Genomic DNA, 14,057 nt, shown 5'->3' on the forward strand with positions numbered 1-14,057 from the left:
GGTACCGGTACCCCTAAAGGCCTCAAGCAGTAGCTGCAGGACCTTCAGGACCAGGGTGTCATATCTAAAGTAACAGAACCAACTGGCTGGGTCAGCTCCATGGTGTGTGTAAAGAAACCATCCGGTGAACTACGCATATGCATTGATCCCAAGATCTGAACCGTAACATCATGAGGGAACACTACCCCATCCCAAAGCGCGAAAAACTCACCTGCGAGATGGCTTGCGCCAAATCTTTCACAAAGCTGGACGCCTCCAAGGGGTTCTGGCAGATCCAACTTGACGCATCCAGTCGGAAGCTCTGCACCTTTAACACCCCATATGGCCGGTATTGTTACAACCAGATGCTGTTTGGCATCAACTCAGCCTCGGAGGTGTTCCACCGAATAATGGAGCAAATGATGGAGGGCATCGAAGGGGTTCGCGTATATGTAGACAACATCATCGTCTAGTCTACCACCCCACAGGAGCACATTGATCGCCTCCAACGCGTCTTCCGGAGAATCCATGAGCATGGCCTCCGCCTCAACAGAGCCAAATGCTCCTTTGGTCAAACAGAAATTAAATTCCTCGGAGACCGCATTTCACAGTTTGGCCTATAGCCAGATGCTGACAAGGTGTCGGCCATTAATGCCATGAAGACACTGGAGGACAAGAAGGTGGTCCTCCGCTTCCTAGGCACGGTCAACTTCCTGGGGAAATTCATCCCCAACCTTGCATTGCACACCACGGCTCTCCAAAATCTGGTAAAGAAGACAACCGAATTCCAATGGCTCCCCGCCCACGACCAGGAATGGCGGGAACTCAGGGAGAAGCTTACCAAGGCCCCGGTGTTGGCATTTTTCGACCCTGCCAAGTAGACAAAGATCTCCACTAATGCCAGTCAGTCCAGCATTGGAGCAGTGCTCCTTCAATGTGACGAAGCCTCCTCATGGGCTCCAGTCGCATACACATCGTGCAATGACGCCCACCGAACAACAACGCTATGCGCAAACCGAAAAAGAGTGCCTGGGCCTCCTCACGGGAATTGTCAAATTCCATGAATATGTCTATGGACTCCCAAAGTTCACAGTCGAGACAGACCACAGGCCATTGGTCAACATTATTCAAAAAGACCTTAATGACATGACGCCGCGCCTGCAACGCATCCTTCTTAAACTCAGTCGGTACGACTTCGAATTCGTCTACACCCCGGGTAAGCTGCTCATTGTCGCCAATGCACTCTCCCATTCTGTCACCACACCCTGCGAACCGTCGGGCTTTGTGTGCCAAATTGATGCTCAGGTTGCGTGTGCCGCATCAAACCTGCCTGCTACAGACGAGCGACTCATCCAGATTCGTCATGAAACAGCCAATGATCCTCTGCTCCAACGTTTCATGCGCCATCTGACAGACGGATGGCTCAAGGGCCAATGCCCTCAATTCTACAACATCAAAGATGACCTGGCAGTGGTAGATGGAATTCTGCTAAAGTTGGACAGGATCGTCATTCCGCACAGTATGCGGGATTTCGTCCTTGAGCAGCTCCATGAGGGCCACCTGGAAGTGGAGAGGTGCCGCCGATGGGCCCGTGAGGCAGTGTACTGGCCTGGTATCAACCAGGACATTGCCAACGCCGTTCTCAACTGCCCGACATGCCAACGGTTCCAGCCTGTTCAGCCAAAGGAGACCTTGCAGCCCCATGAGCTGGTGTCGCCTCCCTGGACCAAGGTGGAAATCAACCTGTTCCATGCACTAGGCCGGGACTACATCCTCATAGTGGACTATTTCTCAAACTACCCAGAGGTAGTTAGGCTACACGACCTCACATCAACAGCGGTCATCCTTGCGTGAAAAGAAACCTTCGCTCGCCGTGGCATCCCGCTCACGGTCATGTCCGACAATGGCCCGTGTTTTGCCAGCCAGGAGTGGTCCAATTTTGCCAAATGATATAACTTTACGCATGTCACATCCAGTCCCCATTACCCCCAGTCCAATGGAAAGCTGAAAAGGGGGTGGACATTGTCAAACGACTCCTGTGTAAGGCGGCCGAAACGGGATCCGACTTTTACCTCGCACTGCTTGCTTACAGATCAGCTTCATTGTCCACTGGCCTGTCACCGGCTCAATTGTTGATGAACCGCACATTGCGAACGACGGTGCTGGCCATTCATGTCCCGGACTTGGACAACCTTGCGGTCCTGCGTCGAATGCAGTTGTCTCGGGGCCCAACACAAATCGGCGTACAACGCCTGCGCCACGGATCTCCCTGCTCTTGCTCATGATGACAAGGTTTGTGTCGAATTTCCCGAAGGTGGCTGGTCTGCCACCACTGTGGTACTCAGCCAAGTGGCCCCCAGGTCATTTTTGGTTCGACTACAGGACGGCTCGCGTCTTTGCCGAAATAGGCGGGCACTACGACTCCTTCCACACTCGCCGCCAGATCGTCATGCCCTGCCTCGCCCTCAGGACAGGCCCGTCATGGAGTTTGCAGATCTACCTTTTGTGCTGCCACCCTCTGAGACTGACACAGTCCCGCCCATTCCAGAACAGGCGGCCCCTGACCCACCCTTGAGGCAGTCAACCAGAATTCGTCGCCAATCACAGAGACTGAATTTATGAACAGCCTTAATTAATGGACTCTCTAAACTAATGAACTGATTGTTTTGTTACCCTGTTCATTAATTCACTAGTTTGTACATACTGTTATTCTTGTTCTGCTTTGTGTTACACACTGTCTAACTGCACTAGACACCTTCCCATGTAAATATGTTAGGAATTATGTATATAGTCCTGTAAATATGCTCACATATGCCCCACATAGTCAGGAACATTCACATACCATACTATTTACTGCCACGTACACACATTTTAAAAAAAAGGGAGATGTCATAATATACACACAAGTATATGATGGTGCAGAGACATACACTGACTGACACACTGAAAGACCAATCAACACACACAACACAGCAGCCAATCACCAGTTAGGGCACGGTCACTATAAAGCCAGAGGGCACTAGTTTTCCTGTTCATTCGGGATGCAGCCTCTGAGACAGACACAGCCCGCAGTCAGTAGCACAAACATCCACCATGTGCTAGCAGTATAGGCTGGTCAGGTTAGGCATAGGTCTTCAGTCAACCTGACATAGTGTCAACCCACAGTGCAAGTATGTTTAACAGCTCACAGTTGATGTGACCATCAATTCACTAGAGACACGATTGGAAGTAAACTGTGGTTTTAATAGTCTTACAACTGAGCCCGCCTGCGACCAGAGGAACTGAGAGCAGGCTTACGGCTGCAGCACTTTATACTTTCGGTAGTGGGAGGGGCCAAGGGTGGAGCCATGGGTGGAGCCAAGGGTGGAGCCTTTTACAAGCTCCTCATCTCCCCCTATGGTTAGAGCCGTGCAACGGCTCACATACAGAGCCCACAAAGGCATAATACAATGCAATGCAATACAGTGTGAATTACAATACAGTATGAATTCACCACATTCACCCCCAGTAAAAAAAATCAAGTCCGGCGGGGGTGACGGGTCTACAAGTTGAGTCGGTCCGGTGGCCGAGTCGTCCTTTGGAATCGGCGGAGCATCGGGGTTGCAGCCTCTTCGTGTGGCTGGGTGGTGACGATTGGTGTGGGTATGAGGGTGGACTCCGGGGGTGTTTCGGTCCGAGCTTCATACCTGACCGGTGCGACGGGCGACGCAGGATACCTACAGGGGCGGGGGCGCCGAGTGTGGGCAGGGAACCTATAGGCATGGGGGTGCAGGGCATGGGTGGTTGGGTGGGTGGTACCTCGGCGGTGGTGGTGGTGGATCCTGCAGGTGCCAGGTCCCGGAGGGAGATGGTGTCCTGACAGCCGTCGGGGTATTCAATAAAGACGTATTGGGGGTTTGAATGAAGCAGCAGCACTCTCTCTACTAGCGGATCAGTTTTGTGTGTCCGGACGTATTTCCGGAGGAGAACCGGGCCCGGTGTCCTCAACCAGGATGGAAGCGAAGCCCCCGTGGTAGTTCCCCTAGAGAAAACAAATAGTCGTTCATGAGGGGTCTGGTTGGTGGCGGTGCATAGGAGGGACCGAATTGCGCGTCGGGGAGGACCTCCTGCCAATGGGAAGTCGGGAGATTCCTGGACCGGAGGATCAGTAGGACGGTCTTCCAGACCGTCGCGTTCTCCCTTTCCACCTGCCCGTTCCCCCGGGGTTGTAGCTGGTAGTCCTGCTCGAGGTGATGCCCTTGTCGAGCAGGTACTGACGCAGCTCGTTGTTCATGAAGGACAAACCCCTGTCGCTGTGTACGTAGCTGGGGAAGCCGAACAGGGTGAAGATGCTGTGCAGGGCTCTGATGGCTGTGTGGGAGGTCATATCGGGGCACGGGATGGCAAAGGGAAAGCGGGAGAATTCATCGATGAAATTAAGAAAGTACACATTTCGATTGGTCGAGAGGAGGGGCCCTTTGAAATCGATGCTCAGGCGTTCAAAGGGCCGGGATGCCTTTACCAGGTGGGCCTTGTCTAGTCTATAGAAGTGCGGTTTGCACTCCGCGCAGATCGGGCAATCCCTAGTGATGGCTTTTACCTCCTCGGTGGAGAAAAGCAGATTTCGGGCTTTGACGTAGTGGGCGAGGCGGGTGACCCCGGGGTGGCAGAGGTAATTGTGGATAGCCTTCAGGCGGTCGTCTTGCGCGCTGGCGCACGTGCCGCGGGACAGGGCATCTGGGGGCTCGTTGAGCTTCCCCGGTCAAAAAATGATATCGTAATTATAGGTGGATAGTTCGATCCTTCGCCGCAAGATTTTCTCATTTTTAATTTTGCCCCTTTGCGAGTTGTCAAACATGAAGGCGACCGATCTTTGGTCGGTGATGAGGGTAAACCTCCTACCTGCGAGGTAGTGCCTCCAGTGCCGTATGGCTTCCACAATGGCTTGAGCTTCCTTTTCGACTGAGGAGTGTCCAAGTTCCGAAGCGGAGAGGGTTCGGGAGAAGAAGGCGACTGGTCTCCCTGCCTGGTTCAGAGTGGCAGCGAAAGCGACCGCTGAGGCGTCGTTTTCCATCTGGAAGGGGACGGATTCATCCACCGCCCGCATGGCAGCTTTGGCGATGTCCTTCTTGATGCAGTTGAAGGCCTGGCGAGCCTCGGCTGACAGTGGGAAGAGTGTGGTCTTAAATAGTGGGCGAACTTTGTCCGCATACTGGGTGATCCACTGGGCATAAGAAGAGAAAAATCCCAGGCACCTCTTGAGGGCCCTAGGACAATGAGGGAGAGGGAGTTGTAAGAGGGGACGCATACGGTCCGGGTCGGGGCCCAGGACTCCATTTTCCACGACATAGCCGAGGATGGCTAATCTGGTAGTGCGGAAAACGCATTTCTCCGTATTGTAGGTGAGATTGAGTTTCTGGACGGTTTGGAGAAATCGGTGGAGGTTAGCGTCGTGGTCCTGCTGATCATGGCCGCAGACGGTGACATTGTCCAAGTACGGAAAAGTGGCCCGCAGCCCGTACTGGTCCACCATTCGGTCCATTGTTCGTTGGAACACCGAGACCCCATTCGTGACGTCAAAGGGGACCCGGAGGAAATGGAAGAGACGGCCATCTGCCTCGAACGCCGTGTAGTGGCGGTCCTCCGGGCGGATTGGGAGCTGGTGGTATGCAGACTTCAGATCCACCGTGGAGAGTATGCAGTACTGGGCGATCTGATTTACCATGTCTGCAATTCTGGGAAGGGGGTACGCATCGAGGAACGTGAACCAGTTAATGGTTTGGCTGTAATCAACCACCATCCGGAACTTTTCCCCGGTCTTGACGACCACCACCTGAGCTCTCCAGGGTCTGTTACTGGTCTCCATGACTCCCTCACGTAGGAGCTGCTGGACTTCGGCTCAGATGAATACTCTGTCCTGCAGGCTGTACCGCCTGCTGCGGGTGGCTCCTGGTTTGGAGTTAGCCGTTAGGTTAGTGAAGAGTGGAGGGGGGTCGATTTTTAGTGTCGCTAGACTGCAGATAGTGAGTGGAGGCAGGGGTCCGCCGAAGCTGAGTGTGAGGCTCATGAGATTACATTGGAAATCGAGCTCGAGTAAGAGTGGGGCGCAGAGGTCGGGGAGTACGTACAGCTGGAAAATAGAGTAGCTGGCGCCCTGAATCGTTAGGGTCGCGACAATGTGCCCTTGTATGTGGACTGAGTGTGAGCCCAAGGTGAGGGAGATAGTTTGCCGTGTAGGGAAGACAGGGAGCGAACAGCGTCTTACCAGGTCAGGATGTACGAAGCTCTCGGTGCTCCCCAAGTCGAAGAGGCACGGTGTCCTGTACCCGTTGATTTTAATGGACATCATTGAACTCTGGAGGTGCTTCGGACGCAACTGGTCCAACGTGACTGCGTTGAGTAGCGGGTAGTTGGCGGCTCGATCAGCTGTGCTGGAGTGGCCCCGTGATGACTGTCCGCTGAGGTCGTAGTCGTCGAGGTACGGTTCGGTTGATGGCCAAGATGGCGGCCCCTGTGATCGCACGTGGTGGGCGGCTCGGACGATGGCGTCTAAGATGCGGCCCCCATGACTCGCACGTGGCCGGCGGCGTGGAGGAGGAATGCCAAGATGGCGGCCCCCATGAGTCGCACATGTCGGGTGGAGGTGGAGTTGGCAGACACGCCGCAGCATTACGGGGTCTGCGGGCCTGTGAGTTTGGGAGGCGAGTGCTCTGGACTGCGGGGGAGTTAGAAAGTTTCGATTTTTCCAGGCATACTTGGCCATAGTGTCCTTTGCGACCGCAGCTGCTGCAGGTCGCGTTGCAGGCCGGACAGTGCTGCCGTGGGTGTTGGCGCTGGCCCAAAAAATGGCACGCAGGCGCTCCATAGTGGGTGGGTGGCCGTGCGGCGCAGGCCTGGGGCAGTCGCTGGTCGGGTGCCCATGATGGGGTCGCTTGGTCCGCGGGGAATGAGTTCAAACTGCGGAACACGACCTCCATAGTTGTAGCTAACTCTACCGTGTCCTCCAAGTTCTGGGCCCCTTTTTCAAGCAATCACTGGTGCACACAGTTAGACCGGAGCCTCGCAATGTACACATCACGGACAGCGAGTTCCATATGCTGGGAGGCTGTTACAGCCTAAAGATTGCAGCCCCGAGCAAGGGCTTTTAAATCGCGCAGAAAGTCTTCCAGCGACTCCGCAGGGCGCTGGCGGCGGGTCGTGAAAATGTGCCCCGCGTAGACTTCGTTAATCGGCCGCACATACAATCGGTCGAGCAAATCCAGGGCCTCAGTATATGAGGTGGCACAATTGAGTTGCGTAGAGATACGATGGCTCACCCGTACGTGCAGGAGGCTGAGTTTCTGCTCCTCTGTAGTCTAGGATGTGCTTGATTCAGCCAGGTAGGCCTTGAAACATCGAAGCCAGTGTAGGAAGATTTCCTTTGCCTCTGCAGCCTGCGGGTCGAGTTCTAGTTGATCAGGTTTGAGGGCTGATTCCATAGTAGTTTTCATCAAGTTTACTCAGACTATTAAATTGATGTGACCATCAATTCACTAGAGACACGATTGGAAGTAAACCGTGGTTTTAATAGTCTTACAACTGAGCCTGCCGCGACCAGAGGAACTGGGAGCAGGCTTATGGCTGCAGTGCTTTATACTTCCGGTAGTGGGAGGGGCCAAGGGCAGAGGCAAGGGTGGAGCCCTGTACAAGCTCCTCACCTCCCCCTTTGGGCATGCCGCGCAACGGCTCACATACAAAGCCCACAAGGACATAATACAATGCAATGCAATACAGTGTGAATTACAATACAGTATGAATTCACCACAATAGTTAAATAAAATAGAGTTGTACTTCTACAAGTGTTGGTAGCCTGTCTCTTCTACTGCTCTGGTAAACACAGTCCTCGCAGACACAGCATACCCAACAAATCAGTGAACACTACAACCATCCTGAATTTTGCAACACAAAGAACACGACAACTGTGTCACAGAGAGAGATACAGTTACACCATGACACAGAGAGGAACACAGTTATACCTTGACAGAGAGGTACAGTTATACCTCGGCACAGAGAGAGGTACAGTTACACCATGACACAGAGAGGAACACAGTTATACCTTGACAGAGAGGTACAGTTATACCTCGGCACAGAGAGAGATACAGTTACACCATGACACAGAGAGGAACACAGTTATACCTTGACAGAGAGGTACAGTTATACCTCGGCACAGAGAGAGATACAGTTACACCATGACACAGAGAGGAACACAGTTATACCTTGACAGAGAGGTACAGTTATACCTCGGCACAGAGAGAGGTCCACTTACACCTCAACATACAGAGGTACTGTTACACCTCACCACTGAGAGAAGTAAGGTTCCTGATCACAAAGAGAGATACGGTTACACGTTGGCATAGAGAGAAATAAAGTTGCACTTCAACACGGAGAGAGGTACTTTTACACCTCGACACAGACAGAGGTACAATTACACATTGACATAGAGAGAGGTACAGTTACACTTTGAAAGAGAGAGGTACAGTTACATGTCACACAGAGAGAGCTACATTTGCACCCCGACAGAGAGATACAGTTCCACCTTGGCATAGGGAGAGGTACAGTTAAACCTCAATACAGAGAGAGGGTACAGTTACAACTGAGCAGAAAGATACTGTTAATTGTGAGAGGTACAGTTACATCTCATTACAGAGGGATACAATTACAACTGAGCAGAGGGATATCGTTATTCCTGAGCACAGAGGGATACAGTTACGCTTGAGCACAGAGGGAAACAGTTACTCTTGAGCACAGAGGGAGGGAGTTACTCCTGAGCAGAGAGCGATACAGTTACCCGTGTGCAGAGGGATACAGTTACCCATGTGCAGAGGGACATAGTTACTCCTGAGCACAGAGGGATACAGTTACACCTGAGCACAGTGTGATACAGTTACTCCTGAGCACAGAGGGATACAGTTACTCCTGAGCATAGAGTGATACAGTTACTCCTGAGCACAGAGTGATACAGTTACTCCTGAGCAAAGGGACACAGTTACTCCTGCGCAAAGGGATACAGTTACTCCTGTGCACAGAGGGATACAGTTACTCCTGAGCACAGAGGGATACAGTTACTCTTGAGCACTGAGGGATACAGTTACTCCTGAGCACGGAGGGATACAGTTACTCCTGCGCAAAGGGATACATTTACTCCTGTGCACAGAGGGATACAGTTACTCCTGAGCACAGAGGGATACAGTTACTCTTGAGCACTGAGGGATACAGTTACTCCTGAGCACGGAGGGATACAGTTACTCCTGAGCAAAGAGGGATACAGTTACTCCTGAGCACAGAGGGATACAGTTACTCCTGTGCACAGAGGGATACAGTTACTCCTGAGCAGAGGGATAGTTACTCTGAGCACAGAGGGAAACAGTTACTCTTCAGCAGAGCGATACAGTTACTCGTGTGCAGAGGGATACAGTTACTCCTGAGCACAGAGGGAGACAGTTACTCCTGTGCAGAGGGATACAGTTACTCCTGAGCACAGAGGGATACAGTTACTCCTGAGCAAAGAGGGAGACAGTTACTCCTGAGCACAGAGGGATAGAGTTCCTCTTGAGCACAGAGAGATTCAGTTACTCCTGAGCACAGAGGGATAGAGTTACTCCTGAGCACAGAGGAATACAGTTACTCCTGTGCACAGAGGGATACATTTACTCCTGAGCACGGAGGGATACAGTTACTCCTGAGCACAGAGGAATACAGTTACTCCTGCGCAGAGAGGGATACAGTTACTCCTGAGCACAGAGGGATACAGTTACTCTTAAGCACAGAGAGATACAGTTACTCCTGCGCACATAGGGATACAGTTACTCCTGAGCACAGAGTGATACAATTACTCCTGAGCACAGAGGGATACAGTTACTCCTCAGCACAGAGGGAAACAGTTACTCCTGAGCACAGAGTGATACAGTTACTCCTGCGCACATAGGGATACAGTTACTCCTGAGCACAGAGTGATACAATTACTCCTGAGCACAGAGGGATACAGTTACTCCTGCGCTCAGAGGGATACAGTTACTCCTGAGCACAGAGGGATACAGTTAATCCTGAGCACAGAGGGAAACAGTTACTCTTGAGCCTAGAGGGAGAGAGTTACTCCTGACCATAGACGGATACAGTTACTCCTGAGCACAGAGGGAAACAGTTACTCTTGAGCACAGAGGGAGAGAGTTACTCCTGAGCACAGAGTGATACAGTTACTCCTGAACACAGAGGGTTACAGGTACTCCTGAGCACAGAGGGATACAGTTACTCTTGAGCACAGAGTGATACAGTTACTCCTGAACAAAGGGATACAGTCACTCCTGCACAAAGGGATACAGTTACTCCTGTGCACAGAGGAATACAGTTACTCCTGAGCACAGAGGGATACAGTTACTCCTGTGCACAGAGGGATACTGTTACTCCTGAGCAGAGGGATAGTTACTGAGCACAGAGGGAAACAGTTACTCTTCAGCAGAGGGATACAGTTACTCGTGTGCAGAGGGATACAGTTACTCCTGTGCACAGAGGGATACAGTTACTCCTGAGCGGAGAGATACAATTAGTGCTGAGCACAGAGGGATTCAGTTACTCCTGAGCACAGAGGGGTACAGTTACTCCTGAGCACAGAGGAGTACAATTACTCCTGTGCACAGTGAGATACAGTTACTCCTGTGCACAGAGGGAAACAGTTGCTCCTGAGCAGAGGGATACAGTTACTCCTGAACACAGAGAGATACAGTTAGTCCTGAGCATAGAAGGATACAGTTACTCCTGTGCACAGAGGGATACAGTTACTCCTGAGCAGAGGGATACAGTTACTCCTGAGCACAGAGGGATACAGTTACTCCTGAGCAGAGGGATACAGTTACTCCTGTGCACAGAGGGATACAGTTACTCCTGTGCACAGAGGGATACAGTTACTCCTGTGCACAGGGGGGATATAGTTACTCCTGAGCACAGAGGGATACAGTTACTGCTGAGCACAGTGGGATACAGTTACTCCTAAGCAGAGGGATACAGTTGCTCCTGAGCACAGAGGGATACAGTTAATCCTGAGCACAGAGAGATACAGTTACTCCTGAGCACAGAGGGATACAGTTACTCCTGAGCACAGAGGGATACAGTTACTCCTGAGCACAGAGGGATACAGTTACTCCTGAGCACAGAGGGATACAGTTACACGTGTGCAGAGGGATACAGGTACTCCTGAGCAGAGGGATACAGTTACCCCTGAGCACAGAGGGATACAGTTACTCGTGTGCAGAGGGATATAGTTACTCCTGAGAAGAGGGACACAGTAAATCTGAAAATTTCCATCCCTGAAATTGGCTTGACAATTTGCGTGAGAAACTAAGAGGCACGGTTTTACGGACGCCCAAGCAGTTCTCAATGTAAAAAGCATGGTGAAAGTTATCTGAAAGATCCGAGGATTGAGCTAATCGCAGTGAGGTGTCATTGCCCACAGTCAAGTAAAAAATCTCAGCATTTATGTTAAATTAAGAGCTCATTTTTTAAATACTTCATGCCAGTTTTGGGCCCATTCTCAAAATGAAAACTAGTTAGCGGGTGTCTTTCCTGAACCAAGCAGAGAGGGTTATTGACGCCGTAGAAGATCTGTCCCTTTGCACATCCCAGAGGGATTAGAGTTATACCATTTATATATTCCTACACAGGGGTTTGAGAGGAAAAGATAGGGAGGCTGACCCTGGATTTCTGGGATCACCAAAAAGTTTGGAATACTCCTGGTGGAGGAAACCATGTTCTTAGTTCGGGCATCATTAGAAACCAGCCACGAAGACAGTTTATGCGGAGTATCTGGTCACGGCCAATACATGGACAATGCCAAGCTGAATGATGCAAGGGGCCAGGACTCTGTCCCATCCCCCCGGGACTGGAGTTTCAGTTAAGCCCAAGTAGAATCTGTCTCCCCTCTGTGCCATCCAACTCGGCTTTGGGCCAGTCAGGCAATCTGTACATTTTTAATAAGGAAACGGCAACCAAAGTCTGATTTTTAAATCAGAAATGCACATTTCATTTATTTTTCTATTGTAAGAGCTGAAGCCATCATTCGTTGTATTAACCATTAGTGAAGCAAGCACAAGATCAGCCTGTTGTGCGGTTCTGGGTTTGTCAAATAGGTGTCAGCCCCACCTCAAGTTGATGGAATGACAGCCTTCCCTCTCATTGAGGCCTTCACTTTGGGGTCTTGATTTTACTGAGATCTCCATTGACCAAATGTTGACGCTGCACAGCAGCCAGAGAACCTGACCAGAACCATTTGATTGAAGGGTTGGGGGGGGAAATGAGCTCTCGCTAATGCCAGAAAGGGAGAGTACAGCACAGCCATTGCTACTTAGTTTCCATTAGCAAGCTCAGATTTTCACCCAGGTCCAAACCCTATCTCCCCTCCCCCTCTGGCTCTCCCCCCCCCCCCCCCCCCCCCCCCACCCCACAACATGCTCTCCTAAAAAGAACACCAGCAACTCAATTCCAAGTGGGAATTCAACAGCATGCTGGTCGGGAGTGAGGCAGGGCAGGACTGAGAGAGCTATTGCTGTGTCACATCGCATTTATTCAAAAATCTTACCTGTTGAAGTCTCTCCATGGTTGCGCTGTGGTCGTTTGTGCCAAATCTGGTGCAGTCTGCCTGAAAGCACCACGCGTCACCCCTGGCAACTGCTGCAAGTAATACGTGTAGAAACTACGTGTTTGCATTTTCCTGAGGAGCGGGAAAGCAGCAAGTTTCAGCACAAAGCACATTCATTAATTCACTTCAAGACATCCCCCCTGGGAATAGAAACACTCCACTTCAGGTTGCCCGTGATCACTTGGCCTGCAGGTGTGGCAAAGTACCATTCCCCAGGTTGCCACTCAGTGCCCATCACTGGCAAAGCCAGCCTGCTTAGGGGCTGCAACTCATGTTAAGTGACAGAGGGAGAACACTTCACCAGTTCATATACATTCATCAGTAATGCATTTGTAAACCTGCTGCACATGACTCGTGGGGGAATACAGCGTCTATGTCAAGAGATGTAAAGCAAATGCTGGAGATCCGGGAGGGAGAGCTAGGGAGGTGGCGAGAGAATTTCAGAGTTTTAGGGTGTTGACAGTTGAAGACAAGGCTCCCAATGGCGACGCAATGACACTCAGTGGTGTCCACTCTATCTCTCTACCTGCCTCAAGCTCGGGGCTGGTTTTGCTCAGTAGGCTAGACAGCTGGTTTGTGAGCGAAACAAAGCCAAGAGCATGGATTCAGTTCCCGTACTAGCTGAGAATTCTGAATTCTCCCTCAGTGTGCCCGAACAGGTGCCGGAATGTGGTGACTCGGGTCTTTCCACAGTAACATCATTGCAGTGTTAATGTAAGCCTACTTGTGACAATAAAAGATTATTTATTCTTTATGTATTTCTTTATTTTTACTCAACAACACCCCCACCGCCCTCCTTACACCTTCTTTCAAACTCTCCATTCCTCAATGTCTGGCCTCATTTATATCCCTCTCGTTTGACCCACTACAGGTGACCAAGCCATCAGCTGCCCAGTTCAGAATCTATCGCGTTCTCTTCCTAAACACTTTGGACTCTGCATCTCCCTGCCCTCCTCTCTGAACCTTTGTAAAGCCCACCTGTCTGATCAAACTTTTGATCACCATTCCTAATGCCTTCGGTTCTAAGTCAGTTTGGGATATGCATTTGATGATAAAGGCACTCTATGTGTGCAAGTTTTTATTTCTTGCTCCATTAGATTCCCAGCTGCCATCCATTCCTGCACACCACTCTGCCTTTCCAGACAGCTACAATAATGTACTGTTTGTCAAATCTAGCTTTGACAAAAAATAATCCAGACTCGAAATGTCAGCTCCCTTCTGTCTCCACAGATGCTGTCAGACCCACTGTGGCAGTTTAAGAATTTAAATTATTATTTTTTTAAAATCTGAAGATAAAATAAAGTTGCTGTCATTAAAAGTGAACTTGAAGCTGTTAATTTCCACTAAAAACCCAACCAGACAGTTGGGTTTACCCCATTGGCTAATATTATTTAAGGAAGGTAACTTGCTTCCCTACCTGCTCTGGTCTATA

General features: G+C 50.8%; 1 protein-coding gene across 2 annotated transcripts in view; it reads right to left on the minus strand.

Annotated features, from left to right (window-relative positions):
- The window catches only part of qsox1 (quiescin Q6 sulfhydryl oxidase 1), a 170,796-nt gene that overhangs the window by 58,684 nt on the left and 98,055 nt on the right, over positions 1 to 14,057 (minus strand). For both annotated transcript variants that reach the window (XM_038794995.1, XM_038794994.1), the window contains exon 7: positions 12,566 to 12,697. In XM_038794995.1, the coding sequence (XP_038650923.1) occupies positions 12,566 to 12,697 (132 nt within the window). The remainder of the gene's footprint in view (positions 1 to 12,565; positions 12,698 to 14,057) is intronic.

The sequence above is a fragment of the Scyliorhinus canicula genome, chromosome 4 (genome assembly GCF_902713615.1).
Source record: "Scyliorhinus canicula chromosome 4, sScyCan1.1, whole genome shotgun sequence".
NCBI classification, from domain to species: domain Eukaryota; kingdom Metazoa; phylum Chordata; class Chondrichthyes; order Carcharhiniformes; family Scyliorhinidae; genus Scyliorhinus; species Scyliorhinus canicula.